The sequence below is a fragment of the Dermacentor variabilis genome, chromosome 5 (genome assembly GCF_050947875.1).
Source record: "Dermacentor variabilis isolate Ectoservices chromosome 5, ASM5094787v1, whole genome shotgun sequence".
NCBI classification, from domain to species: Eukaryota; Metazoa; Arthropoda; class Arachnida; order Ixodida; family Ixodidae; genus Dermacentor; species Dermacentor variabilis.
In genome coordinates, this window is record NC_134572.1 from 129247030 (window position 1) to 129259595 (window position 12566).

Here is a 12566-nt window from a genome sequence, read left to right on the forward strand (position 1 = left end):
GGTATCTATCATAGAGTTTCTCACGATAACACCTAGAGGGAAATCTGGCGCCACCGTCTATGGGAGTTTCTTAAGGGGCACCGTGCTGTCATGGGAATGACGGTATATGTGTCTGCGAGGCTCGTGTTGGCTGGTGTTGTAAGAGGCTTCGTCTAGAACGTGGATTCGGCTACACAAATAACATGTTCTCAAAGTAAAATCTTCATAAAATGTTTCCATTCATGCATATTACATCTTTACTCACCTACAATGCATGACCAAGCGAAGAAAAGCAAGAACAGAGGACCAAGAACAGAGGCTAACCTTGTTGTCTGTCCTCCAACTTTAGCGGCCCGCTGATACTTTTTACGAAACATGTAGTTGTACACGCAATAACAAGTTCTCATAGTTAAACAAAAGATCTTTTCGCGTAATAATAAAGCTAAAACAGCTTTTCACATGCTGTTTTAGTAGAAAATGAATCATTGTGACAGACGGAACGGTACTTGCCAAGCGCGTCTTCAAGGTGTCCTGTCTCTCCGAGAACGATGCCAATCCGAAGTCACAATATACCCGCATTCCCATGCATACCACGGCGCAGCAGCACCAGATTTCCCTCTAGGTAATGTAGTGAGAAACTCTATGGTATCTACACTGCGTGGCAGACCACAGCTTCCTGTCAGCTATCGGCCAATAGCAGCCGTCTGAAGGAACAACGAAACAGTGTGTCTAGAAGAGAGTGAGGACAGGACCTTCTCTTGAAAAGAAAGCGTTTGAGAGAAAGGTGACTTTGCAATCTGCTTGTGAGCTCCATGCACCGCGTACGACAGTAAAGCTTGGCTGAAAATGTTCACAGCGTGTGCTACCTGCGGACTATGTTATTTCTCCTAGCCCGAGGGGTGTTTCAGGGCCTCTTGAAGTTCCCACACCCGCTCGCCGTGATGTCATAGGTTTTCAGTGTCTGCTCAGGCCTAGTTAATCGCTCATTGATAAAGACGAATCACATGCGCTCTATACTTTGTCTCACCACAAGTTGTCAGAGCAGCCAAAGCTACGTGCCTCAGTACGCCGTTTGGGGCTGTGTGCTAAAACCTAGTTCCAGTGCCATCGTGTATTGTTTGGCCTATTAGTTCCAAGCCAATGAATTCTATTTTCTTTTGATTTCTGTCAAAACCTTTAACCGTAAGGTATTCATGAATATTCTGTGCCATTTTCGATACCTGCATTCGGTTTCTCAGCGGTTATTTAAAAACAGAGGTTGCAATGGCTGTGCATGGCGTCCGAGAAGTTGTAGTGCAGGCGGCAGCAAGCTTCAGGCTCTGCTAGATCTCAGAAGCTATAGTACACAAATGTTTGCTCTGTGGCAGAGGAACACAGTGCTTTTGCATTATCACACTCCTAGTTGGCTGATACCCACTATAGCCACTTCATTGCCAGCCAATTGTAATACAGAGTGGAGGCAATGACTGGTCTTGGCAAACTTCAAAGGTAGCTACTGAGCCACAATGGCCCAATTACAACAAACTAATGTGAAAATCATCACATCACACTGGCATACCGAACCCGAGGTAGCAGTGCAAATTATTCAAAATGAAACATTGACCTTGATTTTTTTTTCCAATAACCAAACTGCTACAACGAAATTAACTACAATAAGAATTTTAAAAGAACACCTGGTCAGCTTATAAATCTCAGTGTTTCCCTTTAGTGTCCCTTTACAGGTATGGAAATTCATGCTACTGCATAATGATGACCTAATTAAGGGGGGCACTGCTATTAAAGTAATGTTCATGATGTTTTCCATCAATATTCATGAAACTTTCCATTCTTGTCAAAATTTTTGTACTGATTTCAACTATGTCATTATTTTTCCATTTATTTCTGAAGGTAAATGAAATTCATTGTTCATAATTGGCAGAAACAATAGAGAGAAAAACGCGTGACAGAAATTCATATTGGCACATGCCTAGGTACTAGAAAACATAAGGAACACAATGGTAGGAATACCTTTTTGATACATCAAATATTAGTAATTTTATAGCAATTCAATCTTCACTGTTCCATTTGTGGGTACCCTACTGTCTGATCTAAAGCAGAATTGAAAAATTTTAAAGCATAGATTCCAAAAACTGTTCCTACCATTGTGTACTTTGCACACTCAGCTTCAAGCCACAACAAATATTATGACTCTACTTTCCTTGAAGGCAGAGATATCGCCGCGGCAAATCAGCAAGAAGTCAAAAGTCGGTCTTTTGAGAAAATTAGAAAAAAAAAGGAATACATTCCCTTTTAATCAAAAGTGCAGAAATAATTCTGCAATATTTTGCAGTGAAAGTGGCTAAAAGCCACCAGGAATGTAGTCGCTCTGACCACGGCCACCCAAATGTGGCAAAAACTTCGTTCAGCGCCGTTCGCCGATTCCCGGTGGCTTGCATCGCGCGCGCGGCAAGGTTGTCGTTCACGCGGGTAGAGCTCCACGCGGACGCGATATCGCCGCAGCACGCGCCCGTGATAACGATCTTTATGGCGAGGTCATCACATTACCGTTCGCTTTTGCCTACTGCGACGCTGCCGCCGCACAGCTCGCACTTGACAAACGACATCAGTGCGTCCACGCAGTGCTACTGACGATAGCGAAACCTGCCTCGGCTTCGACTAGTGCGGCTTCAACGCCGTCGGCGCGTGTGAGCAAATCCAATACCCGCTTTGTTGCTGACGTTGAAGAAGAACTTGAAGTTTTTTTGAGCATTCATCTCTCTGCAACAAATCCGCACGCTGCAAACAATGCCGTGTAACGCGGAACGCGGCCGCTGTCCGTAACGATTTCACTCATTTGTGAAGCTGGCTAGGCCTACTTCGGCATCGTCCGCGGCGAGCTATTCTCGATGCTTGCTGAAGGAATGGAGCGCTCCTGAAAGTTATAAGCTGATCGCTTCTTATTTTTGCCGAACTTGTGCCTCGTGGCGGACTTCCCTGGTGGATCGGACATGATTGGCCACTTGTCACAAACCTACGAATGAGAACGAGACGCGCCGTCGCGTCGCCTGCGGAGTGGAGCAGACGACGGGAACCTCGCGCAGCCAATCACAGCACGCGTTTTTGGTCACGTGCGCTAGTTACGAATCGAATCGCGCGTTCGGACTTTTTTTTTCTTTCCCCGGATTTCACCGTCACTAGCGTACCGACGGAGTCACTTTTGGCGGGAAATAAAAGAAGGAAGGCTCCTCTTTCCAACGAGACCAAGATGGCTGCGATCGCGCGCATAGAAAACGCGCTATGCGCCGCGATAAAAAAAAAAAAAATGGCTGCTTTTGCGCGGAATTTAGCTCAGTGGTGTTATAAATTGATATTGCGGACGAAATACTCTTCCGTGAGATTTGAAACTTGGTGAATTAAAGGAATATTAGCTGTAGATGCCGAAAATTTCATTTTCAGAAAATCGATTTTTTTCGCGATTTTTTCCCCGCAAAGAGCCATGTCCCCCCTGGCTACATGCACACGCTTCATAGACATTCAGTTGCCTTTACACTTTTTTTTTTCCCTTTCTGAACCTTTCTCACCATTTGGCTTCACTAAAGGCGCTGCTGCAGAGCAGCATCAGCATGTACTATGAGCCTTTAACATGAACCCTACTATCAGAATTGTACCAAGCAAAAGACACAGCTACACCTCAGCAAAGCTAAGTCCTTCAGCAAGCTGTCACATGTTCATCAGCTCTCATCCTGTTGTCTTCCTTGTCTCCGCACTTTTTTCGTGCTCGTTTTTTTCCCCCATTTACTGAACAGTTATACCTGTTTGTTGAATTCTGCTAACGGTTGCTTTATCAGCCAACAGCACCTCACCCCCTTTTCTCCTAAGGCTCCACGAGAGAGCTGCCATACCTGAATCCAAGGTGGCCATCATGGCAGGTTCCACTTTGATCGTCACCGGAGGTGCTGCAGCAGTCGCTGCAGCTGCCGGGCTGGCTGTCGGGCTGGCTGACAACCTGGTGCTGTCCACGGCCAGTGTCCCGAGGAGGGGACTTGCCACGGGGGCGGCGATGGTGGCAGGAGGGGTAGCCGCGAGAGGAGGGTTCTGTGTCTGTTCGGGAGGAGGAGGAGGAGGAGGAGGGACGTCATCGGAAGGAAGGTTACTCTCGTTGTGGCTCGCCACCGCCTCAGCCGCCGTCGCCTCAGCCGCGCTGGCTGGCCGCCCAGCGCTCTCTTTCTCCTCTTCTGGAGGAGCAACCTCTTCGCCATTCTCGTCTTCCGACTCCTGTTCCCAGTGCAAGCATGAATGGAAACGTGGGGGCAGAAGAGAGAAACACGAGGGAAAGGGTGCCGGAAACGGGAGGATTGACCGGGGGAGAGAAAAGGAGCACGAAGGAGGAAGAAAGGAAAGAAAAAAAAAAGAGAGAGACATGCTTGTAACCAACACACATGCACAAAACAATCAGTACGCAAGACGAGACATTCCACCTTGGTGAGGCAACTGCAACCAACTTGTTGCCTCGATAACCTATCTTGCAATCAACTACAGTAACTGCATCTTTCAAGGGGGGGGGGGGGGGAGGAGCCTGGTCTTCAGCGAATTCTTTAAAAATCATTATTATTCAGGTTATGGTGTCGAAAAATTTTAGACGCGTGTTCATTTTATGTGCTTACTTCGGATATGCCGTCCATTTTTGGTTATCTCATTTGGTTCTAATAGTGTGCAAACTTCTTTTACCTTATTTCCTGAATGGTTATCAAAAATGTAGTTCCTTAGATTTCACTAAACAAGGCATCAATGGCTTCTGAGCATGATTCAATGAATCCATTAGGACCAACGCCAATGCTCTGTTTTCCCTATAACGAGTTGCCAGATTTCAAAGGTGAAACTAAGAAAAGTGTTTTTCTAGAAGTTTTCATGGTCTCACAACTCTTTTTCTCTTACAGCCAGTGATAGCATCTTTAGCGAAATCTTAGCAACTGATTACTTAAACATTTCTAGAAAGTAAAGTAAAAGAAGCTTGCATAAAATTAGGACCAAATAAGACAAACAAAAATGCACCTCATATTCGAAATAAGCATATAAAATTAATGCATCTACAGCTTTTCAGCAGCATAACTCTTAGAACAAATATCTTTAAAAACTTTTGGTCTAAGACTAGCTTTTTCTTAACTATGCCATCACACACAAAACGCCACCCACAACCAAGAAGAGATAAAAACTGGGCAAGCAAGGAAGAAGAGAGAATTAAAAATACTTCACTCAACATTTACCGGACATGCTCCCCGTGCTACCACAACCCCGTGCAATGTTCCAACATTTCATGGTAATCTACTAGCCAAATGTAAATTACATTTGGCTACTTGTGACAGGCAACAACAAAGCAGAGTCAGAGCACGAGTTGCAGACACGTAACATACCACACAAGATACTGTAATAATCTGCAAAAACACGCGAACCTAAATCTAATGCGAGAGGCAAAAATTCGAAGCTAAAGAATAACCCCTGGGAAACGTTTTTTATGCAAATTGAAAATTTCAGCATCGACAAGGCGATATATTTGATGAACCCTTGTGTTTTCATCTCAGTGCAGCTAGAGAGGTCGCGCAATACGGCTGATGATGTTATGACATACCAGTTTTGTTGCTGATGATCATAAGCACTTTCATTTCACAATATTTTCAAAGTGAACTGCGAGTGACAATATAAAACAGACCATGGAAAACACAAAATGGAAAGTTAATGTGCAAACAAATAAAAAAAGAAAGGATAAGAAAAAAACCCTGTATTACGATATTTACTCGCACAATGAATGCATAATAAATGCACCCCTCACTTTTCCAATCACAAAGTGTGTTTTTCTCTTCCTCACATAGTGATTGCACACCAAATTTGCTGACGTGAACTAGGCGACACATGGTGCGATTTGGCGTCCGATAAGGGGCCTGACGCGCCAAAGTGGCAGCCAGATCCAAGGAATTTTCAAGTTTCGAGTTTATTGCTTTGTTTATACAATATGTTATAAATGTGTGCAAGAAATGTTTGAACTCATAGCCAAAGACAAGTAACAGGTTCAATGAAAGAAAAATATATCATTGAATATGACACAGGCACTTTCAGTACAGTGGAACCCCTGTTATATGTCCCCCGGTTTTGCGACGGATTAGCGCAGTCGCGGCGAAGTCCCCATAGAAGCAATGCATTAAAGACCCCGATTATCCAACGCAATTTTACGTCTGACCCGTGTTATACGACGACCCTCGCGAAGCGTGGGACGGAATGGCAGACAAAAGAAAAGTGTCGCGGCTCTCTTTCCTCGCTCCGTCTCTTCGCATGCGGAGCGCTTGACACCGCTCGACCGGTTCACTCCGGCGGAGCTTTCTTCCCTGCCTCGTCTCAGCGTTCCTTTCTGTCTCCCCCACCAGCAGCCGTCCGCAAAGCTCGCTGTGCTGCAATAGTGCCTTTTCTTTTCCACAATCACATTCTCCATCTCTTCTTGGCGGCGTCGCCTCTCGTCACGTTGGGGAAGCGTTTCTCTCTTTCCAGTTTCCCAGCAGCAGATCGCCGACAAGGTAGCGCGGGAGGCCTAGGTTTATTGCACGTGTTCTTCGTCATAATCCTAGCGACGAGCGTTCAGCAAAGGTTTTGAGTTGTGTGGAGCAACACAACGCACGATGTCCGGAAAGTGGACAGTTCTGTCGCTCAGCGATGAGCTGAATATTACAGAGGAAGTGGAAAAGCGGCACGGAGCTATGAAAGCCAGCATTGCCCGGGAATTTAAGATACCTGAATCTTCGCTTAAGACGATCCTGGCAAACAAAGCGGTGGTATTGCAGAATGCCAACAAGTTCGGGCTCAAGCCGAAAGCAGCAAAAGAAGGACAGCATGAGAAGTTAGAAAAAGTTCTCATCAAGTGGGTGCATCAAGCACGGAGCTCTGCGATCAACATTGACGGTGCCATCCTAAAAGAAAAGGTGGACCTTGTGGCATTGCGTCTGGGCATCAACGACTTTCAGGCATGGCTGGGTGTCTGGCTGGGTGCCTGGATTTCAGGGTGGCTGGATCGCTTTAAAAAACGAAACAGGATTGTGCACAGCCGCTCCTGCGGAGAAAGCACTTTCGTGAATGTTTTGACGGTGTGAACGAGTGCATGAAGTCGCCACCGGAGATGATTGCTGCATAAAAGCCCTGCGACGTTTTCAACGCCGATGAGAGCGGTATTATTTACCATGAGCAGCCCGAGCAAACCCTTGCGTTTAAGGGTGACGGCACTATTCTGTGCTAATGAGGACGGTTCCGAGAGGCCGCCCATGCTCGTTGTTGGAAAGTTTGCGAAGCCACGGTACTTTAAGAACTTGAAGATGCTGCCGTGCAGCTACAACTTCAACAAAAAGGTGTGGATGACGTCTTCGCTCTTCAGCAATTTTTTGCAGCAGATGGATAACAAAATGGGTGCTAAGGCGAGGAAAATATTGCTTTTCGTGGACGACGCACCCTGCCACCCACCCAATACGTCCAGCCTGAGGAACATAAAGGTTGTTTTTTCCGCCCAACTGCACAAGCCGGCTGCAGCCACTGGATGCCAGCATCATTAAGTGCGTCAAGCAGGGGTACCGGAAGCAGTTAGGACAGTGTCGTCTGGCAGCTATGAAGCGCAGCGAGTCGGAAAAAAAGATCTGTGCTCGACGCCATGCATTTTATTGCCAGTTCGTGGAACGCAGTGTCGCGAAGCACAATCGCTAATTCGGTTAAGCACTGTGGCTTTAAGCGAGAGACTGCCTCCTCTGCTGGGGATGCAATAACCTCGATGCCGCTCGAGGCCGATGCAGGCCTCGCCGCCTTCGATTTCGAGGGTTTAAACCTCACTACAACCTTCGCTGAGTATGTGGAGGTCGATGACAACGTTGCGATCTGTGGCTAGGTGCCGCTGGATGACGCCATCGAGGAGGCTTTGCCTAGTGCCAACACCGCTGCGACATCTAACGAGGACAATGATGACGCCACAGATGCCGTGCCTGTGCCTACCACGTTTGCCGAGGTACTACAGCACATAGACGGCATCCGGAACTTCATATGTTCACACAACGCCACAGAGGACCTCCTTTTGAACGTTGCCCAACTCGAGCGAAAGCTCTTGGTTCACGGATCAAACAAGGTCCAAAAGAAACTTACCGACTTTTTTTAAAGTTTGTGCCCTCTGGCGCGAATCGCGGCAGTGGGCAGTGGAGTGCCGTAAAGCGATAAAAAAAAAGCATGATTGGTACCCGTATTGCAGTATTAATTCTTATCGCATTTACTTTCTTGGTAATTTGGGTTTTCAAGCCCTGCAGGGTATGTTAGTAGTTTACATGGAAGTTTCTCACAAATCCATCGCGCGAAATAAGTAGTATTTTTATAGGCATAATTTATGTTCGGATTTTACGACGCCCACATTTTACGACGATTTTTCACGGTCCCGAGAAAGTGGTATAATAGGGGTTCCACTGTAAATATCATGCAATTTTTTGTAAGCACATGGTTTATGTGCAAAAAAAAAATGTACATAACAATTGAAGTGCATCAGTAAGTTTGAGGTTTCCCCACAAATATTGCAACTCATTTCGTTGCACCAGATCGGGCACGTGGCATGCAGTGAAAGTAGGAGACACACGGTCTGATTCCGCTTCCGATATTGCATTCGACGAGCTGGAACAGCAGCTGGATCAAAGGCGTTTTGCTGTCCTGTAGAGCTGTATCAGACGCCCGGCATGCAACAAATGGTTGAAGTGTACTAGAACTTTCTTTGAGTGCCACAATCGCGCCTCTCTATCTAATGCATTTTGCAGCGCCAATAGCGATGGCAGTCACCAACTTCTGAAGGTACATCGCAGTAACACACGTCAGGCACTGGAGCACGGCCTCTCTGGAATGCACGACTGATGTCTCACCAGATGCGTGCTCCAGACCGGTCATGGGTAGAGCTACAGTTTGCTAGATGCATTCAATAACCAGCGACATTCTATAGATGTAGAGGAACGACAGCCGGATCCAAGGCATTTTGCGTGTCGTAGCACTAGATCGGATGCAATCTGGCGTCAGATACAGTGTTAGACACGTCAGACCTGGCTGGCATTCCTGAGGCATCGGATGCCATATTGTATCGTGCGTCTCCTATTCTTTAAATGTGGCCCCTGAAAGGAAAATCAACTACAAATTTTATCCCGCATAAAAAAAAAAGCCCCCCACAACTCTACGCAAATTTTGGGGAATAGAAAGGTGCGTTCATTAAGCGAGTAAATACGGTATGTATATATATATATATATATACATGTATATATATGCAGGCCCTTAACGTAAATTTTTGTTCTTGTTTTTTTCCTTAGGACGAACTAGGCTTTCATTTTGGTTGACCTGCCCAGTTCCTTGCAACAGCATGTAAAAAAGCTTGAATATACGAATCAGCAAGTAGAAGAAGACTACTCCACAAATCTATGGTGGGCTTGACCAAACGCAGCCGCACCCAGTTGTGACAACGCTGCAGTATTTCTTTACTCCACCTGTATTCCCACTCCACATGCTTCCAGAGAATAATTTAAAAGTACAGATGAGGCAAACTATTAAGTGGTCTCGCCAAAAGTACCAAGGAACTCCATTATGGCTTTAGGTTTCTTATGAGTGCCTTGTTTGCATGCCCAGACAGAAAATGGCTGAATAGATCACACAGTCAGGATAAGTATACTGTACACCACACCCAGTCCCATATGCACTGGTATAAATTAACCTTGCAAAAAATATTGCACAATGGCAACCAAGAGCAATGGCAACATGTAAATGATTTTCCCCATGCACCACCTCGGTCACAAGTGGCGTAATCACAGTGCTAATCTGAAGGCTAATCTTGTACACATACACAAGTACCTAAGCAGCAAGTTTGATTGGTAAAGCAGTATATAAAGGATGATGAAGATGTGGGCTCGGCTACCACATGCAGAAGGTTATCCTTTCATCCACTTTCATTTCCTTTTACTTTATTATTTTTTCATTTCAGCTAAACAAAACATTTAACTTCCCCTCAACTTTCTGTGGCTTCACTGCTCGTTTCCTCACATGGTTGTGACTAACAAAAGATAAAGCCCTTCGGAGTCCCTTATTCTTGTCCATCATGCTGTTCAGAGCATTATAAGGTACTCACAAGCAATCACCGTCCTTGTCACAAGATATATGCAAAGCAGCACAATAATTTTTTGCAACACAACCTCTTTAGTCATTGAAGAGAAAGCAAGCAAACAAACCTCACACTATACCTTCATGGTGAAACAGCACCAGAAAAACACCGACAAGAGAAGAACACAAAGACGAGTGTGCGTTGTTGTGTTTTTCTTTTGTCTTTGTCCTTGTAGTGCTGCTTCACCACGAAGGTGTCATACCAACTAGCTCAGGCCCGGACCCTATTAACTATTAAAACTAAAGCTACAGAGGCAGAGCTTCTGTACGTGTTACAAAGTGAAACCCACCACTGAAATCTGACGAACCGAAGTTGCCTTCTGTGCCAGTGCTGCTCCCAACATCCAAAAACTAGCATGCAAAAGCACGAGAATTGGTAGAAATGCGATGTTTCATTGATGAGTGATGTGCGGAGTCAATGCCATCTTGGGAACTACCGTATTTACACGACTGTAAGTCGACCCCTTTTTTTAAATTTGAAAGTCTGAAGTTGGGGGGTCGACTTACAATCGAAACCAAAACATGACCCCGCCAAAAAAAGCGATACCAACTGGAGCTACAACGTAGTTACAATTTTATGTTTGCTCTATGGCCCTACCCGTATCTTTTCGCTATCGCGCGTGTTTGTTCGCTTTTCGGAAGGGTTTTTAAACATTTTTGAGAGTCTCACAGTGCATGCAACACTCATGGGGGAGTGTCGATAGTTGATGGAAGCGCCGCTGTTCTCATTTGCGGCGGCACCTTCAGAACGGCGGTGCTTGCGGGGAGTATCGGTAGTTCGTGGACGAGCAGACACCGCTCGCGAGTTTCTCTTTCTCTGTTTAAAGGCATTGGTATTGGTTTGACGCGTTCCACTTGACTGCCGGCTACGTGCTACTTCTATGCTTCCCCAGTCGTCATGAGTGCTCCACTCGGCACTCATCGTTTGGCACTCGTTCACAGCAGCGTTCAAGAGGGCTGCCATCCTTTATGCCGAAGAAACAAATCACTGCGCAGCGGGCCGCAATTTCGATGTTTCTAAACGGGTGGTGCAAGAGTGGCGACTGCAGCGAAGCGAATTTTCACCTGTGTGATGGCAAGTGAGAAATTTCCCACATGCCGAAGTATGGACACTTTCTGGAGTTGTAGGCTAAGCTTGCGGCGTACGTCGCTGAAATGCGTGATCGGTCCCTGCCAGTGAAGTGCGACGTGATCATGAAATAAGCCCGGACCTCCGCCTTAATTTTAAGGTTCTGCTCCGCCGTGAGTACGAGTGGCTGGCGGCAGAAGACTGCGAAATTACGCCAACCTGACCTGTCAAAAGAGCCTCCCTGATGGCTGCGTGTGGTTGGGTGCATTTGGCGTGGGCTGCTGTTCTGCAAGATGTCCTGGTGCGGTCGTTTACCAAATTTGAAATTTCGCTGGACCACGACGCGCTGTGGGACCGCAGCAACGATGACGTTGGCAGCACTAGTGAAGACGAGTAGTCCAGTGACCATGTCAGCTACTAATAAATTTTCGCTATCGGATGCGCCCTCGGGTATGCTCTCTTTCTTTTTTTTTTTCCCCGGTCAAGCGATATGGGGGGGTCGACTTACATTCGAGTCGACTTACAATCGTGTAAATACGGTACGAGCACTCATTGCACTGACCATGCTCCTACTCTGGAGACACTTTAAAAATCCCCGCGCAGTGGTAAAAGGAAACAGCAAAGCAAAACTGAGCAAATAGTTTCTTAGGAACCACTAGATGAAGCTAGCTATCCAAGAGTGCTCGAAAAGCAGCAGACTATGCATTTGCAACCATCGATAGGGGGCTAGAGATGGATATAGGCGCGGACAGGAAAGTGTTAACCTGCACCTAAATCTAAGCACCACAAGCATTTTTGCATTTCACCACCCCCAAAATTCAGCGCATTGAAATGGGATCGAATTCACGACCTCAGACTCAGCAAGGTAATTATAAGATACCGCTCTTAGCAATATGAAAGGGAACACCTGAATGACTTTCAAGAGACAAAAGGTCATAGTGGCTCAACACACACAAACCCCACATAAACATGTTCAATAAGATTACAGTCTGACAACAAAGCTACTTACTGCATACCTGTCAGTTTCAGATCTACATTGCTACTTAAAACGAATTTAGTGTTCTTTCTCATATTGCTCCCACCTGTACTTACAGTCGACAACTTCAACTGACTGAAAGAAAAAAAAAATTATTAAAGACTGCCATGCTGGCCTATACTATTATTACAGAAGCAGCATGACCACTACATCAGCACACAATGCAGCCAGTTTGCCAACCAGCAGAATACCATGTACCATGTTTTTCTGCATATAACAAGCAACCTTGAGTAATTTTCAACCCCCATTACAACAGCCTGGAAAGAAAACAAGGGCACTTAAGTATACCTACATGGATGAATGCAAAAG

The 12566-nt window shown here is 45.8% G+C and overlaps 1 protein-coding gene across 1 annotated transcript in view; it reads right to left on the reverse strand.

Moving 5' to 3' along the window:
* Positions 1-12566, reverse strand: part of LOC142583153 (uncharacterized) — a 249991-nt gene that overhangs the window by 69310 nt on the left and 168115 nt on the right. Inside the window, exon 54 of the mRNA XM_075693498.1 lies at positions 3861-4233. Within this exon, the coding sequence (XP_075549613.1) occupies positions 3861-4233 (373 nt within the window). The remainder of the gene's footprint in view (positions 1-3860; positions 4234-12566) is intronic.